This window comes from Crocuta crocuta, unplaced genomic scaffold (genome assembly GCF_008692635.1).
Source record: "Crocuta crocuta isolate KB4526 unplaced genomic scaffold, BGI_CrCroc_1.0 scaffold273, whole genome shotgun sequence".
In the NCBI taxonomy this organism is placed as follows: Eukaryota; Metazoa; Chordata; class Mammalia; order Carnivora; family Hyaenidae; genus Crocuta; species Crocuta crocuta.
This window is the reverse complement of record NW_027529425.1, coordinates 4,595,884-4,621,131: the sequence shown is the minus strand read 5'-3', so window position 1 is coordinate 4,621,131 and position 25,248 is coordinate 4,595,884. Positions and strand designations below refer to the sequence as shown.

At 50.0% G+C, this 25,248-nt stretch overlaps 1 protein-coding gene across 3 annotated transcripts in view; it reads left to right on the top strand.

The window, feature by feature from the left end:
- The window catches only part of SDK1 (sidekick cell adhesion molecule 1), a 518,084-nt gene that overhangs the window by 265,527 nt on the left and 227,309 nt on the right, over positions 1–25,248 (top strand). For all 3 annotated transcript variants that reach the window (XM_077758767.1, XM_077758766.1, XM_077758768.1), the window contains 2 exons: positions 18,602–18,713; positions 19,461–19,651. In XM_077758767.1, the coding sequence (XP_077614893.1) occupies positions 18,602–18,713; positions 19,461–19,651 (303 nt within the window). The remainder of the gene's footprint in view (positions 1–18,601; positions 18,714–19,460; positions 19,652–25,248) is intronic.

Genomic DNA, 25,248 nt, shown 5'->3' with positions numbered 1-25,248 from the left:
GCTAACATAAATTATAGTCATTATCTACTGTATCCAGAACCGTCAGGCTGCCAAGCCAGTTGATTAAAGGGCTGGTAGAGTTTGGGTCTGAATACTCTAGATAATTGAACAAATCTTTTTGTTATTTTTCCAGTACATAATTCCCTGTGGTGAGCTAATAATATTACTTAGTTTAAAATGCCTCAATCCTATGACATCATTAAGAACCTTTTGCAAGTGAATTTTATTAACATCTGCACATTTTACCTGCGTGTACAAATATTATTTGATTATGATGATGAAACTTTTTAAATAAAAACGCAGCTGTTGAAGCATGGCATGGCATGGCATAGTTCGGGTCAATAGACATGAAATCCTGAGCCTGACTGCATGTAGCCTTGATCCTGCCCAGTGGCTGGGAAGCAGTGGTCCACGCTGACTGGCCCGCGAGGCAAGCAGTGGGGGTGCAGCTGTGGTGAGGGGGAGGGAGGACTGGAGAAACCCAGAGACTAAAGCCGGGTTATCTGGGTGCAGGGGGATACGAGGGGGATCCCAGAGAGTCATCAGAACACACAGCCCTGGAGACCTCGGTGGCTTAGACAACAAAGTGTATTTTCACTCATTACGTGTGTGCTGCGGGTCTCATAGGGGATGGGAGTCCACTCACCGTAAGGTGCTCAGACCCAGCTGTCACCTGTGTCACTGTTCTGCGATACAGCCACCTCCACAGGAGGCACCAGGCTTGCCGTATGGCGTGCAGGGCTCTCACAGAACAGTGGAGAGTGTCGCCGAGGTGACGTTTCCCACCCCAGCTGAGGGTGAAGCTTGAATCGGCAGGTACTGGGGTGCTGCTGGGTCTGCATCTGAGGGGTTGGTGTTCCACGGAGGGTAGCCTGAGGTCAGTTTCGAGCCGCAGCTCTAGCTGCCGAGTTTCTCGGTCTTGGCTTCTCTGCTTTTACCTCTGCTGCTCATGCACGGCCGCACCTTGGACCTTTCACTGGAGTCAGGACAGGTTGTAATCCAGAGCACCAATTCTAGCCATGAAGTCCTGGGTTTGTGTCCCAGCTCTGCCCTCGAACGTTGGGCAGATGATCTAGTCTGCTGCTCTCGGTGTTCTGTCAAAATGGGAGCAGTAAAAAATGTACATAAGGATGAATGCAGAGTGATTGGCAGAGTCTGGCCCACGGAAGCAGTTAATGAGCTTTCGCTAGAATTCTCACCATCTCTGAAAAGCTTCCACCTGGGAGATCTTTAATTCTGTTCAGTTCCCCTCCCATCTGCCTTCCCAGACCTTTACCCTCTTTGCCTCATCTGTACCTAACCCTCTTCTGCTCACCTGGCCCATTAGTCTTTCCCTGGCATCCTTTCCCACCCAAACACCATGCCGTCCACAGTTTCACTATTTCCTTGTGCATATCAGTCCCCTCCTGACCTTCCAGCAGGTCCACCTTGTCAAGGCTCAGCCCATCTTCCACCTGCTTCCTCTTCCACAGGACTTCCACAGGTTTCACCAGACTAGGGTGGTCTAGCCTATGGCTGGGCCCCTGCTGCACCAAAGTCCTTGGGTGCATCTCACCTTTCCTCCTGCCTCTTTTCCCTGGTGGCTGTCCCAGGCCTTGCCTCCTTCGCCCCAGCACGACTACCTCCTGATACGTCACAACCATGAACACATTAAGTGTCTGCCTGTTTTTCCTTTTACTTAACTGGGAACAGGTACATAGAATCCTAAGTGAAGAATAATATCACCTAGCACAGAATTTCTCAAATTGAACGAGCACACACATCACCTAGCAAGCTTATTAACTTTTAGGTCCTGATTCAGTAGGTCTGGAGTGGTACCCAAAACCCTGCCCCTCTAACCCACTCTCGGGGACGGTCTATGCTGCCCGTTGCCCCTCACTTTGAGGAGCAAGGACTTGGGTGCCTTGTATTGAGTCTATTGAGTGCTGCCCATGGGCCTGAATGCACCATCTTCCTTTGGAGCCAGTAGGAGCGCTGCTGCCAGAACATGGCCAGCAGCACAGGCTTCACTTGGTAGCTGATTAGATGTCAAATCTGATTTCAAATCTGCATGTGAGCAGGATACCCAGGTGGTCCCCAGGTGTGCACCTGAAGGTTTGAGAAGCACTGACTTAGAAGATATAAATAAAAAGATCTTAAGAATATTTGTGCAACCATATGTGGTTTTCAGCACTCTGGAAACTGAAAATACCGATGTCAAATTAAGCTAATTAGGGAGTGGGTTGAAATTAATTAACCAGAAAAGACTCTCTGAGGAAGATAGATTTTGGATCGTGTCGGGGAGAAAAAAGGTGCATTTACAAATGTATTTAAGACTGGCTATTTTTATCATCATTTAGAGCATCTTATCTGTAGCCATTACTTAAAGCCTGGTTGTAAAAGAATAACGATTTCCCAATCTGTATGACCGAATTATTTTTGTTACTTTGTTACTTGTCTTTCTGTAAATAACAACAAATATGCATGTGTAGCCTTATTTCTGCCCCGTTTTCTACCTCAGAAGCAATGCATTATATGTACTTTTCAGAACTTTGCTTTTTCCCACTTATCAATGTATCTCAGAGATACCTGTGTCAGTCTGTGAAAAGCTTTCTCATCATCTTTCATAGCTCCCGATCATCCTGAAGCATGGACGTACCACATTCATGGTTTGCTTTTCAAATGATATGTAAAAGTCTTCTACATACCAAGAACCACCACTTACCCATGAAGGTCACACCCTCAGCAAATAATGACTAAATCCATGTCAAATTACTACGCCTCTTCTAAAAACCGACTCCTTCAAGTAACTACCACAAGTTCCAACGAGGTTATCTGAGGCTATTATGTCTTTCCCAAACAGTACCGAAATTTCAAAATAAAGGAGTATTTTTTTTCTTTGGGACACTTTGCAAAGACTCTACCAAAGGCAGGTCCCTCTTTCTGGGGAAATAATTTTGAGGAGAATTTTTTTTTTATTTAAATCCAAGGTAGTTAACACATAGTGTAATGATGATATCAGGAGTAGAATTTAGTGATTCATCAGTTACATATAATACCCAGAGCTCACCCCAACAAGTGCCCTCCTAATGCCCATCACCCATTTAGCCCAACCACCTCCTTCCAGCAACTCTCACTTTGTATTTCAGAGTCTCTTATGGTTTGCTTCTCTCTGTGTTTTTATCTTATTTTTCCTTCTCATCCCCTGTATTCATGTTTTGTTTCTTAAAGTCCACATATGAGTGAAATCATATGATACTTTTATTTCTCTGACTGACTTATTTCTCCTAGCAAAATAGATTATAGTTCCCTCCACATTATTGCAAATACCATGATTTCATTCTTTTTGATCACCAAGTAATATTCCATTATATACACACATATATGTATACACGTATATATGTATACAAATATATATGTATACACACACACATACATACATATACCACATCTTCTTTATCCATTCATCAGTCAGTGGACATTTGGGCTCTTTCCATACTTTGGCTATTATTGATAGTGCTGCTGTGAACACTGGGGTACATGTGCCCCTTCACATCAGCTTTTTTGGTAGCCTTTGGATAAATGCCTAGTAGTACAATTACTGGAACATAGGGTAGTCCTATTTTTAGGTTTTTTTTAGGAAACTCCATACTGTTTTCCAGAGTGGCTGCACCAGTTTGCATTCCTACCAGCAGTGCAAGAGGGTTCCCCTTTCTCCGCTTCCTCATCAGCATTTTTTATTTCCAGAGTTGTTAATGTTAGCCATTCTGACACGTGTGAGGTGGTATCTCATTGTGGTTTCGATTTGTATTTCCATGATGATGAGTGATGTTGAGCATCTTTTCATGTGTTTGTGTTTTTAGCCATCTGGATATCTTCTTTTGAAAAGTGTCTGTTCATGTCTTTTGCCCATTTCTTCACTGGATTACTTGTTTTTTGAGTGTTGAATTTGTTAAAGTTCTTTATATATTTTGGATATTAACCCTTTATCTGATACGTCATTTGTGAAGAACTTCTCCCATTCTGTCAGTTACCTTTTAGGTTTGTTGCTTCCTTCACTGTGCAGAAGGTTTTATTGTGACAAGGTCCCAATAGCTCATTTTTGCTTTTGTTTCCCTTGCCTCTGGAGACATGTCTAGTAAGAAGCTGCTGCAGCCAGTATCAAAGAGGTTGTTGCCTGTTTTCTCCTCTAGGATTTTGATGGTTTTTCTGTTTTATATTTAGGCCTTTTATCCATTTTGAGTTCATTTTTACGTATGGCGTATGGTCCAGGTTTGTTCTTTTGCACGTTATGTCCAGCTTTCCCAGCGTCATTTGCTGAAGAGACTGCTTTTTTGCCATTGGATATTCTTTCCTGCTTTGTCAAAGATTGGTTAGCCATATACTTGTGGATCAAATTCTTGACTTACATTCAGTCATATGCAGTCACCTCCGGGCTCCTTAAAACACTCCTCTGTCTCCCTCAGTGAGTTTCCCCAAGCATCATTATGCTGGTTTGTGACCCTATTCTGGTTACCCAGAGAGTGCTGTCCTGGCTTCAGCCCCTATCCCTCTCTCCCCGTGTGCAGGCTTCTCAGGCATTTTACTGCTTATTGACAAGTTGTCTCATGGATTGAACAGAGACTAAGTCGAATTTTTAAATAAATAGATGGCATCCTCTTATTGGTAGCTCTGGGAGAGGTTTGGTGGAAGTGCCTGTTGTTTAATGACTTGCCATAATTGCTTTTGGATTTCCTATAAATTCTCTATAAATCTGTAATTCACACTGCCTCACAGAACGCCAAGCACCCGTGCTGCTTTAAAACTCCAGAAGACTGCTAAGTACGTGAAATGTGCTCTTAGTGTTCATTTGTTTGAATTGATAGTTTGCACAGTCCAGATGTGCTGAGTAATCATCGACCTTCCATGTTTTAAATAGGCCCACACTGACCAGCTTCTTTCTTAATGTATTTGAATAACCACATAAATGGGACTAGGACATTATTTTTTATTCACCTGCCTTCCTGTCTGTGAGAACAGACTTCTTAAGTCTCTACCAGCAATACACTCCCCTCTCAATAACACTTGTGATAATGTATTTGTAAGTGTGTATCTTAAGACGGATCTCAGCCGTTTTTTTGTACACTTAGTTTTTTATATACGCACCTTCTGCTTTGTATGTTCTCTCTGTCTCTGTCATCGACCTTAGATTTATTGTTCGCGTTGATTTTAGACCAAAATATAAATGAGATGTGTTGGCATTTTTAAAAAACTTGCTTCATAGCAGATTGAGTAGAGAACCAGTTGGTTTAAATAGATAACCTTGGGTCATATCAGAAAATGTCTTGTTCTAGCTGAGTACTCAATTCTTGCACTGTGGGACTGACTTTATTCATTTAATGGAAGCTACGGCAGACAGGAAAAGAAATATTTTCTTCTCTTAAGATTTCCTGATTTGTTTGTACCTGTGTTGTGACACCCAAGGGTAATTCTGAGATAGCAACTTCCAACAAAAAGAAAAGATATGGGAAAGCAGAAGGGGAAATACCTCTACAGTTATGAGTTCTTATTCTTCATTCTCAAAGCATCTGTGTACCCTGGCTCATTCTGTGGCCTTGTTTGCTGTGCTCCTCATCAAGGACAATGACCCACTGAATTCTCAAAGATAGAGGAGAAAAAAGAGGGCACACAGTGAATGGGGGGCAGGGGGAGAGCCGAGCCCCACCCTCCTCCTGTCTTGCCTGTGTCCCCAGATTGGAGGTGGTACATTCTGCGGCCAGAACCTGAGCCTAATTGGTTTTTCTGCTTAGCGTCAGGACCCTCCAGTCAGGATGCTCAATAGCCCACCAGGCCATGCCCAGGACCTGCTCTGGTGCACTGGGAACAGTCAGTGCTGCCATGTTGGTAGAAGGGACAGCCCCTGCCAGGCCCTCCTTGTGGGGTAAGGTGAAGTCCCCACTCCTTCCTCCAGAGAGAAATGCAATGTCAAGAAACAGAGGCTGTTCTATTCCTGAACTTACTTAGGGATGCATAGGTAAGGACTCAGCTGAGGGCTCAGCTGTCTGTCAGGGTATTTACTCACTGTTTATTGTTTGGGAACATTCAGATTTCACAGTTGCTCTAAGATGGTTAGGATAGAAATCATGCAGGATTTTCTGTTTCAGTGTCTGCCTTCCTCTAGGGTGAAAAAAATAAGAAATTGATGATCTAAAATCATGGCAGAGGAAAGGCTCATCAATATATTTGTGTTGAACGTGGGGATACATAAGAAAATGCCACGTGATTGATAAAATCTTTCTTCTGTGTATAGCCACCTTTCAGAATTTTCATTTTGTGAAACAACTAAATATGTAAGTGAGAAATTTTATTTGGCTTTGGTTTGCAATTTGAGAAGCTCTAGTTTTAATTAAGATATCAGCCTTGTATGGAAAAATTCAAAGAGGGTCATCTGTTGGTCCATGGGTGCCCCTTCTGGTAAGGAACCGGCCTCGAGAAACCTGTTTCTCCTAGTCTTGGCCCTCAGCTCTGCGTGTTTCCACACGGCTGGGGAAGGATATAATCTATAAAGCTTTCTGTTTTATGTTGTTCCAATCAAGCAAAGTCTTCAAAACGTAACAGCCCTGGGAGCATTCACCAGCAATATGGCTTCCGAGGCAGGCTTCTGTATAACCAGACTATGAATTTACCTTGAGCTTCAGTTGCCATAATTTCTAGTCTGTGAGCTGAATGGTAGTATCTGTAGCAAAGGAAAATAACTTCCATTTAGTCTGGTTTTTTAAAGATCCTCATTGTATTTTAAGGAGGAGGGCACAGTTGTGATTTTCAAGATCTATTCTACCAAACAGACTGCAGTCCCTTCCTCTCTTATCTCCTTTTCTCTTTTTTCTTTCTCTCATGTGCGCAAAGCATTTGTTAAGTTAATTTTCTGTTTTCTCCAGGGACTCAGGCTTGAATTTCTCTGTTCTTGGTTTTATCTATTAAAGACACTTTTCTAGTTACAGATTGTTTGTGAACTGCGTGCTTTGTAAAGAGCATCTGACTTTCAGCAGGATTTGAGCCTGGCACATAGTCACAGATACACCCGCGGAGCCAAGCTCTGCTACTCTCCAGACATGTGTCTGTAAAAGTCTCATTCTGGGAGGAGATGTTAATATTTTAGGAACAGATATTGATATCTATTTGGAAAATGTAAAGTTGGGTTCTTTCAATTTGGCGAGCATCTAGGAGGCACTTACTGTTTGCCAGATGCCATGAGCATCATGGGGTTTCTAGGCATCACATGCCTTCAAGGCATCTGCTGTGGGTGGAGCAGACATGCTTATACAAATGCCCTTGTCTGAAGGAGATAGGTCCTCAGACGCAGTGTGGGAGCCCGAGAAGAAGTGAGTGCAGTTGCTTACTTAGACGTGGCCCCAGGATATGCAGGTAGAGGGGTGTGTAAAGGAGACAGGAAGGAGAGAGATGCCAATACGGGGTGCATCAGCGAGCCCATTGCTGCTGTGAGCACCTGTCCTCAGTTCCCAGGAGACCTTGGGAGGCTGATTAAAAGCCACTTTGGTGCCACTCATGCTTTAGTGGTCGAGAACAACTTCCAGGGACATTAATTTACTGTCTTTCTGGCCTGTCTATACTCCTCGCCCTTGTAGGCCAATGTAGGGGAAAGCCCTGACAGGTTTTTTGTTCTTCCCTTTTGTAATGCAAGGCATGACTTCAGTGGCGATGCCCCCACACTGGTTCAGAGATGGCTATCTTGGAATAAACACAGGCCCGCTGCAGAGCTGGAGAGAGAGCCCTCCACCTCCACACCGAGGCTCCTTTGTTTTAGAGCTCTGAGTTGATTTTGATAACTGACCACCTGGGCCCCTTACTTTTTCTTCTCCTGTACTTTAAATTCCTGCTTTTAGGTCTTAAATTCACCAGTAAAGAGTGAGCCTGCAAAACCCAGCCCCCCCAACCCCAATAAAAGCAGAACCCCCAGCCTGTGTTCTCTTTCTCTCAGTCTCTTGCTACCTGCAGCCTCCCTGTGTGGCCCCAGCTGTGCTGTGTAATTCCCAAGCCTTGTGAGGAGTAAGCCTTCATTTTTTCAAAGTTTCCTGATGGCCATCGCTGGAGGGTGTCTTCCAGCCATGATGAGAACCCCAGTAGCCGGTCCTGTCCTTACCTTAGTTATTGACAGGTTGAGACCAGCATGAACGACCAACCACAGCCCTGACCAGAGAATGACCTCAAGTGGGACCACCCAGGTGCTAGCAGGAAGCCCTGGGTTTGCACGTGAATGGTGAGTGATGGCTACGGGCAGAACACGGGCAATACCTGCTGCCATTCATTTTAACAGATGTAGAAAGTGTAGCACATGCCTTACCCCATTTACAGCATATTTGAATTCACAATGATCAAAGACCTAACACTATAAAACCCTTGAAAGAAAACACAGGGGAAAGCTTCATGACATTGGATTTGGCAATGATCTCTTGGCTATGACACCAAAAGTACAGGCAACAAAAGAAAAATAGACACCTGACCAAGCATCAGGCACCGTTTGAGGCCCTGGGGGTGCAGCCAGAATAGAGCAGACGTAAATACCCCTGTGCTCCTGGCCTTGTGGTCTTGTGCGGAGACACAGACTTGAAGAAAACTAACAAGTCCAGCGAGTGGCACATCAGGTGGCGGTAAGAGTTGGGGAAAGAGCAGAGCAGGGAAGGGGGTGGCCCTGTTATGGAGCCAGGGGTCACCAGCCAGTGTAGCTCGTGTTCTTACAGTGATGGCTTGATGGCCATTAAGAAAAATCACATGTGGTTCTTCACCCTCCCTTAAGTTTACGAAATGCAGTGTTCTTCCTACAGATGTACCAGCTTCTAAATATTTTGTGTCTCTCCTTTGAACTTGGAGAACTTTTTTCCTGGAGAGCTCTGCAGGCTTGGGTGTGGAGGAGGACCAGGCCTTCAGAGGCCCCTGCCAAGAGGCCCTACATTTTCCCACTGCTCTTCCTGATAGCCTCACATAGGTATTCGTTGCCCTTGGTGGGCTTGGGCTTGTGCCCAGATTTACATGTTTGGCAAATTTATTCAAGGGAATTTCTTAATTAAAACAAAGTGATCTGTCATTGTTCCTAATCACAGTCTCAATAATTTTAGAACGCCATTCAGAAAACTGACATCCATTCATGAAAAATCCCTCATCTTACCCCTCTGGCCTAGCTCTTCTGATGGCTCTTCTGTTATTGCGTGATGGATTACGCTTCTATGTGTTTAAACAAAAAGCAGGTTATCAGCTACTGTCTCTCGAATCTGATTATCTGGGTCACTCCAGTGCCCAGTCATGCAGTTCCTAAATCCTGTTTTATGTTTACCCATTTGTGCTCATCCCCAAATAAATAGAGAAATAAGCCTGCTGTGGGGCCGCTTTCTATCACCTTTGTATTCCTCTGCCCAGTAAAAAGCTGATGAAAATACACAGTTTGGTATAGTCCGTGCACTTCCAAATGTGCACATTTTCACATATATCATAAATGAGAAGAAAAGAAATGGCTAGGTTGTTTGTCAAACTGTCATTTTATTTTATTTATCGTCTCTTGTCAATAGACAAGTCTGGAAGTGGATTGAGATAAAAATGGAAGTACACGTAAATATAAAATTGTAAATGGTGTAGACTGCCGTATTTCCTCCCATTTTTCTCTCCCTCCTGCCACTGACTGCCTGCATCCCACTGCCCTTGACGCGTGCGCAGCCCCTGACCAGGCTCCTTGCAGAGGACGAAGGATGCGTCGGAGGAGAGGAGAGGAGGGGAGGGGAGGGGAAAAAGAAAAGAAAAGAAAAGTTTCCTTAGACACCTCCGCGTACAACAGATTAGTAACCCAGAAATTAAGTTCAGGAGGTGACTACAAATTAAAGGTGAACTTGGGGCAGGGAAGAGGAGGGAGGAACCTTCTGCTTGGAGAATTCTTTTCTATCAGGAGAGAGAGCATGCTGTTTGTTTCAGTTGTCACAGTGAAGCACCTGTTACTATGGCCCAGGTTCTGTCATGAGAAATCACCTCACGAGGTCCTAAGGAATGACCTCGTCTGCCTGCTGCTGGCATCCCTGCCGCTGTAGTACGTTTTAATGAAAACATAATAATATTGATTTCTATGAGTTCTTGCAAACATATATACATTATAGATAGATACTTAAGGCATGTCAGTCTCTTAAAAATACATACCCTGGGGGTTCGGCATTGCAGGATTCGCGCTGTTGAGATGCTGGCTCCCCGTGGAGGCACGAGATCAGATGTACCTGTTGAGATGCTCTTGCAGGCAGGAAAGCACTTAATCCCTTGCCAAGCATTTTTAATAACACAGAGAAAGATGATAGACTCCAGGTGGTTGCAGAAGCAATTGATGAACAGAGAAGCCACCTGATTTTCTCGAGATAGAATATATTGGAGCTGTTTCCACCCACCCCCCAGAGGACCACCAATGTCCCTTGCTATGTGTGGGAGAAGGTCAAGAATCGCAAAAGATTGGCTAATTAAATCGCCCTTCTTATTGTCAGAAAGCAGGTTGGAGATGGTCCTCACCAGCCTGTTTGCAGAAACCAAGCTACAGAACTGAACAAAAGAGCCCCTCCAGCTCCACGGGGTTCTGTGCGTGTTGTCGGCGAAGGTCAGGGTTTTCACCCGTATATAGATCTGCATCCCTTAGCATTTGTCCCGCAAGGTACAAAGATCTGGCTTCAAAAACTGAATAGCTTTGGTTTTATACATGGGAGTTCCTGTATGCTTGGAAGAACCCAGAGCCTGAGCTCTAATTTCCCTAGTGTGATCACACCCCTCTCTTCCCCTCTCTGACCGCTTGCCGTCCCTTGTGGACCCCTGTGCCCACCTACCCACCCCCCACAGGCACGCTGCTGCCAGGCCTGCCGTTTGCTCTTGCCCTGCCCCCTCTCACAGAGACGTCTCCTTTTCTCAGAATTTCGGTCATCGCTCACGTGCTGACGGGCTGATGCCCACTGCACCTGCCCCCCTAGATGCCCTGCAGGCCCCTGAGGGAAGCCTGGCCATCTTCTCCGGGAAACCCTTCCTCCTCCTGCATCTTAGTACGCCAGCATCGTCACCCCCAATCCTGCTCTTTCTGCCACATGTCCAGCCCTGAGTTGCTCTGCCATCCACCCAAAGCACTCAGGCCGGCGACAGGGAGCGGGTCTCCCCAGCCGGCTGCCCGAGGCCCCTCTGTTCTCTCTCTATTACCTGTGGCCTCCCACCGTTCCTTACTCATCACACCCTCTCCCCGGGGTCCTTCAGTGACTCTCCGTTCCTCACTGGTTCAAGTCCCCAGCACCGAGCAAGGCCAGCCATGTTCTTCACGGGCCATCCCTGCCACACCCAGACCCACTCAACCTCCAGAGCCACTTGCACCTTTCAGTCTGGACCAGTTTCTGCCATTGTCTTCTGTCTCTGAAATGTCTTTCTTGCCTCCTCCCCCTGCTGAATGCCTCTCCATCTTCCAAGGACAGGGTTCAGGCTTTCCTAATTCCCCTGGAAGAATTCACTCCCTGGTGCACACCTGCTGTGTCCCGCTAGGTCCCTCCCTGCACCTCTCCTAGCCTCAGACGACCTGTTAGGACTTGCTCTGTTAACAGGACACCTTCCTCTACTAAACCCACACATCCTTGAAGACACTGACATTGTGCAGTTAAAACTTTGAATCTGCAGCGCCATGCCTGGCCGTAGTACACTGAAATGAGAGATAACTGTTAGTGTCGCTTGTGTCCCATGGCGGTAATGCTCTACCGTTATATTGGGACAAGACATAATTCTCCTAATACTCTAATGAGTGCCTGTGGAAGGGTCAGTATGACCACTGCACTGCAGTGCATACAGAGACAAGTAACGCCCCTGTCCCTTCTTATCCCAGAAGGTGGGCAGACCTTCCCGCACATCTGATGCCGCTGTGACATGAGAGCCACATGCGAAGGAGCCAGGGTACTGGCCTTGCCAGCTCCGGTGGGGTCACTGCCGTTGTGTCCAGAAAGCCAGTTGCCTACATTTTAAAGCATTCCTCTAACTGCCACGTCATCTGCACGACACAGCCGATGCGTGTTGTTGTTATTATTGGTGTTGAAGAATGAAAAGCCAAGGAACATACTGCTCCATACGGGAGCCTTCATTGTGTTCTACTCCCTGGTTTTGTTTTCGACCCTGTTTTCTCTTCTGTTCCTCCAAACTTGGGGCCAGCTCTTTGTGGAGCAGGAAGATCTTGTGGTTTGAGCGTCCTGTGGCCTCCATTACCTGCTGGTGGATGGGTCCTACAGCTGGAGACACACGAGGACTTGGAGAGCAGAGGTTCTTTCTAATCTTAGACTGTGCGGTGGCTGCCACAATGCCATCTCCCCTCTAACATGGGCGCCTCTCCTGGAAAATGCCTGCTCGTGTGTGAGGGGGGCATACTGTTTGCTCATTTCGCACATGTTTACATGGAAGTTGTGCACAGGTTTCGTATCTCAGGGCAAATGTGACTCAGCACCTTTTGGTTGAGGGCAGCATTTGACCTCATTATTTTCTGGTGTGGCCCAGGGAGGCCTGGGGGCTGTGCGGGTAGCGGAGCCCAAGACCTCACCCCTGTTTGAGCTGGCTGCTGCAAAGTTTTCCAGAGGCCTCTTTGCCCTGAGCATCCCCTGTGAATCAGGAAATTCAAAACCGTGGTACTAACAGGGAAGGACCAAAATGTGGGGTTCGTTTTCTCAGATGTCCTGGAAAATTCCACATCTTTAAGGGCACAGACTCTTTTTGGTAAGAAGTTGGCATTTTTTAATGAGATGTTGGTATCTTTGTAACAAGGGTGCAGAGAACTGTTTAAGCGCTTGCAGCCCTTAGCGTGGGCTCTGCCTCCGAGCTGCGAATGTGAATGGAGCCGCAGCCTTCTTGAAGCTCTGTGCATTTGTCCATGCGTACTTGGTGAGAGGAAGGGACACTGGCCCCGGGCACTTCAGGGCACCCGCGAGGAGGTCAGCACTGGTGGAAGAGATGGGTGGAGCCCCGGGGCAGGGCAGGGGGTGACAGATTTGTTCCCAATTCCAGGACTAATAAACAGCCCCCAAGTTCGTGCAGTGCCTTCTGTGAGCCGGGCAGCACGTGTGCACAACCACATTCGTACACACGTGTGCCCCTTGTGAAGTGCTTATGGTTTTACAAATGAAGAAGATAAGGCTTAGAGAAGTTAGGTAGGTTGTTTCAAACTTAGCAAGTTAGGAGCCGCGCTGGTATTCCAGGCTGACTGGACTTGAGACTGTCCACATCAGGACGGCGCCTCTCCGCTGTCGGGCACAGGAGAACCTCGGTGGGGACACTTGGGGGCAAGGAGAGAAGCTTGGAGGGGAAGGACCTGGGATTGGGGCTGGGGGGAGGGGAGCCTGATGGGGTCTGCCTCCAGGACCGGGCCAGCACCCACATCACCGTGTCTACATGTCCGGGCTGGACAGCCGGAGAAGCAAGGACGGGCAGTCGTCAGCAAGCATGGCATCACTGTGTGCCCTCGAGATGGGCTGTCCCCACAGAGAAAGTGGGGGTGGCGAGGTTCAGGGGGCAGGGACCAGGAGGGATGGGAGTCCAGCCGCATGGGGAGCAGGCGGGACGTCCCTGGTGAGTGGTGTGCGGGCTGGGGCAGAGACCCGCGGGGGCCTCGTGTCCCCGGGCAGCTGTCAGCTCCTGGCGCCTGGACTCACCTGCACCCACTGGGCACCAGCGGGGACTGTCCAGGCCGAAACTGCGACCCAGTAAAGAAACGTCTGTGCAGCCATCACCGCACGACAGCGGGTGGCTTTTCTTCCTTTTTTGCCTTTTTTTTTTTTAAACTGTGAAGAATTTCTTTTTGTTTCTGCCCATACCACTGACTAGGAGTGTGACCCAGAACCTAGTTCCCAACTAGGGACGCTTTTACAGCACAGCGGATGCTTGGCAGTACCTAGAGACTTCTGTTCTTCACGCTACCTACTGCGACCTTGTTTATCTTACAAATAAATTTGTCCATTTCCACCACCTTTACCCATTTCCCCAACCCTGGCCTCTGGCAGCCACCAGTGTGTTCTGTGGCTGAGGTTCTGTGTTCTGAGGTCCACTTGTATAGACTCCGTGTGTGAGAGATCGGACAGTACGTGTCTCTCCCTCTGCCTTGTCTCAATTAGCACGACGCCTTTGAAGTCCATCCATGTTATAGCAAATGGCAGGATTGCCTTCTTTCTTTAATGGCTGAATTATATTCCGTAAATATACCACAGTCTCTTCATCTGTTTACCTACAGATGGACACGTGATTTGTTTCCATGTCTCAGCTGTTGTGAGTGATACTGCCATGATCTTGGGGGCCCAGACACCTCTTTGAGATAGCGCTCTCATTTCTTTTGGGTCTGTACCCACCAGTGGGATTGCTGGTTCACATGGTAGTTATAGTTTAAGTCATAATTGTTTGGGGAATGGGCAGAGTTCCCATCCTCCTTTAGAATATTGCCCAGAGTCCTCCCTGAGGTGAGTCCTCCCCAAGCTGACCCCTCCCTTCATTGCCCGGCATGCTCCTTTTGCCCTGGAGGCTCCAGCCTGCACCTCCAGCAGCTCCTCCAAGTCCTGCCCCCTGGGACCATGGGACCTCTGCAGCGCCCTGCCCCCTGCCTGAACCACCCTGCACCCAGGCGTCCCCAGGCCGGTTTTCCTGCCCGCACCCTGCCACTGCTGCTGGGTCCCTTGGCCTGGAGTCTCCCTCCTGGGGCTGTCTCTCCCCCCAAAGCAGCTCCATCCACTGCTGTTCTACAGCTCAGTAGTTCCGGTGAACCTTTTTGTTGTTTGAGAGATTTGATATTCTTTAAATGTACTTTGGGTGTTTTTTTAATGTTTATTTATGAGAGAGAGAGAGCAGGGGAGGGGCAGAGAGGGGGGGACAGAGGATCGAAGTGGGCTCCACACTAACAGTACAGAGCCCGACGCAGGGCTCGAACTCACAAACCACTAGATCATGGCCTGAGCTGAAGTCAGAAGCTTAACCGACTGAGCCAGTGCAGCCTAGACAGTTTCCCCTACGCAGCTCTCTAGTGGCTGAAGGGTTCCGTGGGGGGGACTGGCTGGGATTAGGTGCCATCTCGGTGCTCAGGTGCTGTATTCCCCTAACTACAAAGAGGCCTCCGTCTAAAGTGGCTGCCGTGCTGCCCCTGAGGCGGGGCGGCGCACGTCCACTGCCGACCTCTGCAGAAAACCTCTTCTGATTCGCACCTTCCCCTGTGACCACCTGAAGCCAGCCTGGGAGATGTTCAGCTGAAAACACGACAGTGAAGCCTCCACTAAGGAAATGCTTGGGGGAAGGAGTGTTCTAGTTACTTTAATTTCTGGTTAACTGAGCACAACCAGAGTTTCTATTAGGAGCAGATGGCGTCCTGTGAAAGGAAGATGACAGATTTGGGGGGAGCCTTTCCTTCATTTAAATCCTTTAACTCCTGTGACTTTGTGCCTCAGTTTCCTCATCTGTAAATGGGGGACAGTAGTAGGTATTGTATTGTCTTGTTATTAGATCAAATGGGGAAACGTTTATTAGCCATTTAGTGACATGGCGGTGGTGACACGGAGCGTGGGGAAGTGCATTTACCTTCCTACTTCCCTTGTTTTCGTGCTTCCCGGAAATAATTCCTAATACTTCTCCATACGGCATTTAAAAATCCCGTGTTTGTGTGGAGCACTGAAGGAGAGAGTAATGTTCCCGGTGGAGGTAGCAGTGACTCATTATTGTGGAATATTTTTGACAAAATAACCAATCATTAAGGATTCCGAGTGCTTCTATATCTCAGATACCATGGAATAGCAGAAATAAAGAGGCTGCTTTATTCTTTTTAAAATGCCTAGATATTCTTCTTTGCATCTCTTTTTCTAAAAATTGAATGTGAGGGAAAAATTGGCAGATGAGTCTGCATGACAGGTTAAAAATGCCAGATAAAGTACCTCTAATACTCCTCTCACTTAAAAAAGAGGTAAAAACCTTCTAAAAAGCAGCAAAAGAATAAGAGACTGAGGCGCAATGACAAAAAAAAAAAAAAAAGAATGATTCACAGGCAGGAGATGAAGCCAGCTTCCAGGGAGCAGCTGTCAGATGTAAGGACAGTGGCCACGGGGGACAAGGCATCGGCCTGGGGACACCTGGAGCTGCACCACGGAGGGGCTAACTGTCACACAGAGCTGGAGACAGAGGGAGGAATTAATAGTTTGTCTCTGGAACAGTCTGCTTCCTTCCCTGCTGCTGTATGCAGAATACTCAGCAGCTAAGCAGGACAGACAGACAGACACAGGGCAAGGTTCCCCTCCCGGGAGGACAGCAGCTCCGGAGAAAGCCCTCTGCTCTCTGGGATTCAGGGTGTCTTCAGAATGGCAGTTCCCACTGACAAGCCACATGGTCCCACGGGCACCTCTCTGGGCTGTTCTTTTTAATCCACGTGCCCAGGCAGATTTGATTACATTTTAAAGACAATGTTTTAAAAGAAGAGTGTGCTCTAGCATTGTGTCCTGTCGCAAGCACTGTCCCTGCTATCACTGCGAGATCTGGATTCTGGGCACTTGGGTAAAATTGTACCAAGAGGTGGTAACAGCAGCCTAACTAGCAAATGCACAGCTTTGCAGCCAGGAGCTCTCGCCCTGGTCTTGCTGGTGGCAGTTCTCGTGAGGTGAGGACACGTCGCCATTGGCCTCATGCATAGGTTACAGATGCTCCGTTTAGGAACTGCTACGCTTCAGTCTGCATCCCTCACACCCACTCCCCCAACTGGTGGCCTGGGCCCCGATTCAAATCGGACCCATGCCGCCAGCCGCGCAGGGCAAGGGCCTCCGGGACCAGGTGCATCAGCATGTGTGAAAGGGCTTTATGAAAATGGTGAGGGGCTGCTCCATCTTTCCGTGTGGCTGCAGTCCATGACAGAGTGATACGGCTCTGTTCCACCCACCCCTGAGGGGCCGTCAGCTCGGCCTTGGTGCTTCTCTGTCCCGGGCACAGTCTCTCGGGGTCAGCGCACAGTCGAGGCCGCCGGGCCTGGGGCCCGTCCTCCCCAGGCAGTGACAAGTGCTGAGCACGGCTTTCCTGTCCTGCCACCGTGGCTGAGTGGTGATTAATGCCAAATTAGCACCTTGCTCAGTGACCTTTCAGCATTCACTGCTGCTCTCCTTCACTTCACATAACTATTTGCAAATATTAGCTTCTCAGGTCATTTCTCCTCATCAGCAGCTTTCACAGGTGACAGGCAGGTTGTTAATCTGATTGGCAGTTGGTTCCTGTCCTTTGCCCCATCACGAAAGTGTCTGGATTCCGGCATGGCCTCCGGAATCTGATAACCAGCCCAGCGGTCTCTACGCAGACAGAAGCAGAGAGCCTCAGAAGGAGGCTGTCGGGCCCTGTGGGGCTCGCGTGGGAGGCAAGGAGGTCGGGAAGGGAGAAGGCCGCCTCCACCTTCCCAGAGGCCCCAGGACACGCAGAAGCTGGCTTCCATCAATGCCATCAATGTATTGGTTAAAAAATTAATGTGCTGGCTCTGCCTGCATCAGGTTTTGTTTTGTCTTGCTTTTAATTCACATGAATCTTTAATTCAAAAATCACATACCGATTAAGTACTGAGGCCAGAAGGCAGAGCTGGGGAGAATTAGTGGTGACACAAGGCCAGTCCTCAATTTCCCTATCGTTCTCTCAGCAACGCTAGCCCCCTACAGCCAGGCAGTCAAGGACTGTTCCCCACCAGAGCCCCCTGCACCGACTGGGCTCTCCAGCATCAAGTGCTAGATGAAACATTTCACATTCTCAGAATTTAAATTTCTTTTTATTTCCTGTCTCTGCCATCTCCACCCTTTATGGAGATTCCTGTTCTTGAAATGTTTGATCCATCTTCATTTCCCCTAAATAAACAGCAGTAAGGCACACTGGGGGTAGTTTAATTTCGATATTACATGTATTTTAGAGAAAAGTGGCAAAAATGTGTCCTGTTTTCTTTTTTTTTTTTCCTCCCCTGTCACCAGAAGTAGGAACTAAATTATTTATAGTTTGATACCTGCAGCACAGAGGTGGATTCAGGATATTTACTTTTCAGAGGAGAAAAAGGGATTGAAAGTACACGGCAGAACAGAACCCTTTGTTGATCAAATGTGTTTGCTCTGGGGAGTCCCATTTGGGCCCAAGTATGAAAGCTGGCCGCTTCCTAACACCACCAGTGCCCAGCAGAGTGCTCGACACAGGGAATATTTGTGGAGCTGAGCAGATTTGAAAAGAGTGGGTGGACTGGGTAACTCAATAAGCAGAGCCTCAAGTCAATTAAAAAAAAAAGTCAGCAAGCATTTTGCACAACGCTCCTCACTTGGAGGCCCTTATCCACACGGAGTACAGGCGGCGGCTTGAGGCTCTGGTTGCCCAATTTCTTGCCAAAACGTACACTTAAAGGGCCGTGCATTCCACCCAGGCTCCCCCAGGTCAGATCAAGGCCAGTGGCAGCATCTTTGCCCAAGGGCTTCTCACAGGCCTTCTTGGGGGGAGGTTGGGGCCGAGTCTCAACATCCAGGTGTCCTATCCGTGTGGCTTGACAAGACCCCTTGTTCATTATGTCCAGTATCCACATCCTCCCTACTTAGGAGAGGCCCACGGCCTTCTGCTTTCTCTGCCACAGGAGATGTTGGCACCCCCAAAACCGTGGCTCCCATCATTGTGATACCCCCAGGCAACAGAAGCGTGGTGGCTGGGTCCAGCGAGATCACCTTGGAGTGCATCGCCAATGCCAGGTATGCTGCCGGTCCTCCCAGGGGGGCAAGTCCCCTACAACTGCCATGAGGGGACTCTTGAGCAGAAAGACACATCACACGGGTGCTCGGCTCTTCTAGCAATGGTGGCCTTGTTTGTCCAGCAGGCCACAAGCACAGCATGCTGGGGGAGGTGGGAAACCAAACTCCCAAGCCCGGGACTGCAGTACTGACGTTGACTATAATGTTTATACAGGAAAGCACTGCCTGTCAGTGTAGCTGTGGGTGACAGTGGAGGGCTTCCTCCTCGAGACTCCAGCCAAGGGTGAGCCAGGAGTGGAATCCTGAGGGGAGAAGGGAAGGAGTGGATCCCTTCTCTCCTCTAGAGTCCTAGGTGCTCTCGGCCTGGTTAGCAGTTGCCCCAGAAATCGAGTGCCCGTGATCATGCCTCCCATGTAGCCATGTCCTCTAGTAGTATTTATTTTAAACATTCTCTTCCTGAGTAAATGGAATCATTAGCGCTTATGGTCCATCGCTGCGGCAATTAGCTATCCCTGCTCAATAGCCCTTGAGCAGAATGTATTGTTGATGCCTACCGTAAGGGAGTAGAGTCATATCTGGAGTGATTTTTAAATGCCCACTGTTCAGCCTCCCATGGTTCCTGGTAGAATCTGCTTTGTCAGGCTTGTGCTGGATGCCTGAAAGTATTATCGTTGCCGTCCACACACACAATTATGTGTCACGTTAGTGACTCACAATTATGGTCACTAACACCCTTCATTCTCCCAGGCCTGTTGAAGAGCTGAATGTGAACTGGAAGAGAAATGGGGTGAGGGTCACCAGTGGGGTCCACAGCTTCGGGAGACGTCTCACCATCAGCAACCCGACCTCCGCGGACACGGGCGCGTACGTCTGTGAGGCGACGCTGACAGGAAGCGCCTTTGAACCAGCCACGGCCAGAGCCTTTCTTTCCATCATAGGTAACGCTCAGCCCATGCGTGGCATCACCCGCGGCCTCAGACGGCAGCCCCGCAGGGGCGCCCCGGGACGCAGCACAGTAACCCCGTGTTTCACTGGCTCTCTTTCTGACTCAGGAAGTGAGGGTGGAGCTGAGATGAGTCCCAGATTCGCCCTGTTCTTCCTCTTCTAAGAACATAACCCCCCAGCCCTAAGCACTGCTATTCTGAGTACTTACTAGATCCTAAAGCGTGGCAGATGGAGGGGTGATGTCCCTGTCGTGTAGATCGCCGTCTGGGGATGGCCTCTGCACTACCGAGCCCCCCTAACTCTCACCGGGCTCTCAGGATCGGGTTTCAGAGATCCTCCTATTGCTGTTATTTTTTGACCCAGAAAAAATAAACTTCTGGATAGTATCTTTGGTTAAATTAAAAAGTGGGAACAGAGCTGCTCCCCCTAGAATCTGCGCCAAGTGCCATTCCCGAGCCAAGGAGAGTGAGGAGATAAGATCAGGCACACGGAAGTTGCCCTACATGCTGGTAGGTATCATGTCAGGAGGCATGCCTGGTGCGGTCGCAAAGGGAGCCCTGCTGTATTTTCGGATGGTGGTAAGATGTCACTGAGTTGTGAGGCAGGTGCCTTTATTTCTTACTTTCTTCAGCTCCTGTAATACTTCTAGTGTTAGGGGCCAAGGTCACGGCCATTGTGACCTGTGCAGTGGGCTGGTGGCCACAGCAGACAAGAGGAACCCTGGAGGCCGACCCCAGGAAGAAGGGCCTCTGCCTCTTCTCTCCTCTTGGGGAGGAAGGGAGTCTAGAACAAGAAAGTTCCAATCCACAGAGAGCCCTGGACAGGGCATGGGCTCCTCACGTGACCTATTTTGCCCTTGACCCCTTTGCGAACTAAGGAAAAAATTAAAGCTCATGTTTTCCTATGAACTGAGCAAGACTGTGGAGAAATCCTACACGCAAGGCAGTTTGCCCTGAGTGTGGCACATTCCTTCAGGTCGTCACGAAATGGCTCTGTGGCCTGAAAACAACTCTGCCAAATCCACACCTACCCTAGCCCCTCCGAGTAGAGTGCAAAGATTTTTACAGTATCAGGAAAGCAGGCCCGGAGCCACAGGTCTCTGCTGACTCCAGGCTGGGGAGCGGAGCTGGCTCCCCCAGCGTCTCCTTCTCTATGCCTTCGATGTGGCCATACCCCAGCCCCTCACCTGTGAGGACTTCCCCACGAGGGTCTGTCTGTAGCTGTATGAGCACAGACATTACGGAGCGAACCAAAAGTAGTAGAAGCTGTGGCGTGTAATCTCCAGGAGACATAACTAGATTGTGTTTAGACATTTTAAGGTAATTTAAACAAGAGAAGAAATTTATCTTCCTATAAACTAGGTTGTGTCTATCATAATTCCTTTTAAAAATATTCAGATCTGTCCCATGAACTTTGGGTTTGCACTTACAGCCGAATTCCGAGGCAGACTGCACTGTATTCTATAGAGTTCCCGATCTCTGTGTGTTCTGGCTTCTAGAGGTACACACTCTGCAAATGTAAATGTGGATTTACGTCCCCTTTATTCACAAGAATTTGCTGTGACAGGCAGGATTTTATGGTTGACTCACCCTGGAAAAGCCCCGTGGTGTGCTGCTGTCAATCCAGCACTGTTTGGGGGATCACGGAGGGAGGGTCCCCAGGCCCCGCGGGGCTGGGCGGGAGGGGTCCCTGCATGCAGGCCGCTGGAAGAAGGCAGGAACACACTGGCCCTCAGTCACTTTCATTGTGCTGACGAGACGAGACAGATCAGTGGCGCCTGTTCACTCTGCCTGTCGGCCTCGCCAGCACATCGCTTCATTGCTGAGGTTTGAACAGGAGCTCGGGGGTCTGGCTGGGGGCAGTGTCACACCTGTTGGAGGTCCTGGTGACCCCGCACGACCTGGGTCCGTGTTCCCCCCCACAGCCTCCTTGACAGCCTCCCCCTCCCCTCCCTGCTCCGACTGCCTGCACCGCTATTCCTTCTTCACGGCCTTTCCTGGCTCCCGGAGTCCCAGAGCCTGCTGCACGGGGCCCGGCATGCACCTTGAGGGCCCCAGGCGTGCATCACAGGGCCGGTTGGAATGCAGGTCTAATGGTTCATGGGGTAGATGGCAGGGCTCCCTTGCCACCATGATGGGATGTCATTTGGAGCTTGTGCTCCATCCTGGCTCCAGGCATTCCCAGTGATGAGCTGACTTGGTCACATGCTCATCCCAGCTGCGCTACCCCCCCCGCCCCGTAGTTCCGTCACCTTCCAGATAAACCATGGCTGTAAACCTCATCTCCCCATCCATTTCTTGGGGAGGCCTACCCAGCACCCTGTGCACACAGACTCTGAGCATGTGTGCGTGCCTTTCTGCCCCAGGCCCCAGCTCACCTGCTAATGAGTCTGCTTGTCCTTCAAGACCCCACCCCGAGGTGGCCACCTGCTCCAGAGCATGCCGGCGCCCTGGTGGGTCTGCCCCGTGCACCACGTGTAATGGACCAGGCTGTGGGGACAGGCCTGAGCTCCCACTCTCCCAGCCCCACCCACTGGCTTGAGCAAAGCCCTCCGCCCCTGTTGGTCTCAGTTTCCACATCTGTAAAATGTAGCCAAGGTAGGAAATGGTATGGCTTCCTACCGGGAGCCATCAGAAGTAGTGCTGGTCAGAGGAGCACTAAACAGGCAGCTTTATTAGTGGTGGGTGCAGCTCTGTCATAGCGTGAGGGACGTCAGTTATTTACAGCAGCAGATGATATGGCACACGCTTTCCACGCACACTGGTTCTGAGCGCAGGACATGTCTCAATGCATGGAAGCATTTTCTCCTCTCGGGGATAAACAAGACAACGAGGCCTCTTACCCACGACCGCTGCATCTCCGACTCAGTGAGACACAGCGTGTCCACCTTCCTGTGCAGACTGGCAGGCTGACGCTTCCTCCTGTCATCGCCATCCACATGCTCTCCCTGCCCTCACGCAACTGCCCTTGCACCCCTGCATCGGGAGCGTGGCTGCATAGAGAGCTGTGTCTCCTTGGGACGCACAGATCATTGGGGAACTCTGGTACCATAGCGGTCCTTAGAGTCACAAATCACTTGTAACCTCTCATGGCTGTGAAGCTCTAGCTGCACCAGAAGGTCTTCCTGAGCTGAGAGCAAGCCCCTCTCAAATGTCTGAACCCCAACACAAAGTCTTCCCTCCATCCTTCCTCCCATCTTTCCTTCCTTCTCTTCCTTCTTTTCCTCCACTTGCACTTACCGAGTCTGCATCTCTGACACCGTACTGGGCACCAGGGACAGGGGAGTGGAGAGGCAGCCCTGGTCCCAGGCCTCAGGGTTTCCTGTGCGGGAGACAGTCCCTTCACAAGGCTGTCACGGCTCAGCGCAGTGAGTGCGAGGCTGGTGGGGAGGGGCACCCTGAGCCTCACACAGCAGCTGCGGGGGGCAGAGGCTGCCCTGGCATACGGCTGAACCGAACCCTCTCCCGCTGCCCGGTGACTCAATCCCATTGGTTTAGGACAAACGCCAGGTGTCTCCTTTCTGGTTTTCCAGGTGGCCTGCATTAGAAGCACCTACAGTAATCATTGGTGCCCTGTCACAGCTAGAACTCACCTGGACCACAGGTCAGGACCGAATGAAGCTCAGAAAACAGAGCTGGCTCTAAGGCGAGAGGGAAATTCGTGCAAGGCGAACACCAGTGCTGTCCGGGTCATTGGCCCTGCATGCGGGATTGACCATGACACCCCGGGAGGGAGCAGAGAGGGTGCTCTTCTGGGTGCCACCTGTCCTCCAGGGCACCCCCCCCCTGCCACCCCTATGCTCCCTGCTGTTCTGCCGGCCGTTTGTGGAGCTCACAGAATGTGCAGGACCCTGGGCTGCAGTGCTGGCATGGGTGGAGCAGGAATGGGGAGGTTTGGCAAGATGAATAGGACACACCTGCTCCCTGAAGGGCTTCAAGGATTTAAGGTCTTCGGGAATCTTCCATGTGTCTCCTTGAGACCATGCCAGGTGCTGCCAACACGGAGCTGAGGAGGACACGGTCCTTCTCTGTGGGAGCTCCAGTGCAGAGGGGGGACCCTGCCGAGGGGGTCGGGAGACTATGCAGAAGAAGGGCACTAGGGCTGATCTCCAAGACCAACAGGNCTGTGGGAGCTCCAGTGCAGAGGGGGGACCCTGCCGAGGGGGTCGGGAGACTGCAGAAGAAGGGCACTAGGGCTGATCTCCAAGACCAACAGAGAATTTGGCCACAGGTGTCTCCTGCACAAGAGCCAGAGCCCCCCCTCCCGGCGCCCCCCCCCGACAGTCCCCACAGGTAGGCTCAGCCACTCTCTCTGCTGCCAGCCTCACGAGGCCAGCATCAAGGCTTTGCCTGGGCTGGGCTCTTTCCTGGGCATTCTGGGCCAGGATCTACTTCCTGGCTCACTCGGAGTGGGCAGAGTCCAGTGTGTGGGCTTGTGAGACTGGGGTCCCTGCATCCTTCCTGGCTGTTGGTTGGAGCCACTGTCAGGCTCCAGAGCCCCCTGCCTCCACCCCCCGGCTTGGGCCACCTTCTTCTCCACAGCCAGGAAGGCCACTGCTTAAAGGGCCCCCAGAGACGGGACTGGGCCCACCCAGCTAATCCAAGGCCAGCCTTCCATTCTAATGTCAACAGTCGTAACCGTACCTGCACAGGCCATCTTACCCTGTAGCCCGTGTGGCATGTTCCAGGTCCTGGTGGCTACGGGGTGGACACCTTGGGGCCACGGACAGAGACACCAAGTGTGGATGACGGTGGTATGTCACGGGCACCCTATGGAGTGAGGTGGTCATTCTGGGGCTGCAAGGAAGATGGAACAGGGGACGTCCGAGGGTCTGGAGTGAGCCCCCCTCAGGACTGCCCTGCAACTCACATGTGGGGGCTTGGGCAGGAGAGCAGGATGATGCGGTGCACACAGACCGTCTGCCTACTTCCTTCCACGAGGCCAGGAGGAGCGCGTCAAGTGCCTGGCATTTCCGAGGGTAGGGATTTCACAGTGACTCTGGTACTAGGCTGCCGGGGAGGCTTTCCACCTGCTGGGCTGAGACTGGGCATGGGGGTCCCTGGGCGGATGCAGAGGACGATCAGTGTGGCTGCCATCTCTCAACACAGGGCGTGAGGACGTTTTCTTGATGTCTTTGTATTCAAGAGAGAGGAAAGTGTTAGTCGCAATCCCCAGTTTTATTGGCTGCAGTTGTGATAAATTCTTGAAATTCCAGTGTGTGCCGGTGTTGGCAGCGTGCCCTTTCTAGAAAGGGTTGCTACCAATTCGCTGAGACACACACCTGCCCCTGGGAAGTTAAGTGGCTGCAGGAGCTGTGCACCAGACGACCACTGTCCTTTCATTGTGCATACGACCGCTACGGCCCCCCCTTTTCCCCGTACAGCCGACAACACATAAAAGTAGCCGGGGGTCAAGAGAAAAAAGTCTTCTGAGCACCTGGGGAGTGATGTTAATAGAAGGGTGAGCAGGGAGAGAAATCATCACACCTGTACAGTGGGGAAAGAAATAAGATCAGGAGGGGCACCTGGGTGGCTCAGTCAGTTAAGCGTCCAAATTCGGCTCAGGTCATGATCTCACAGTTCGTGGCTTT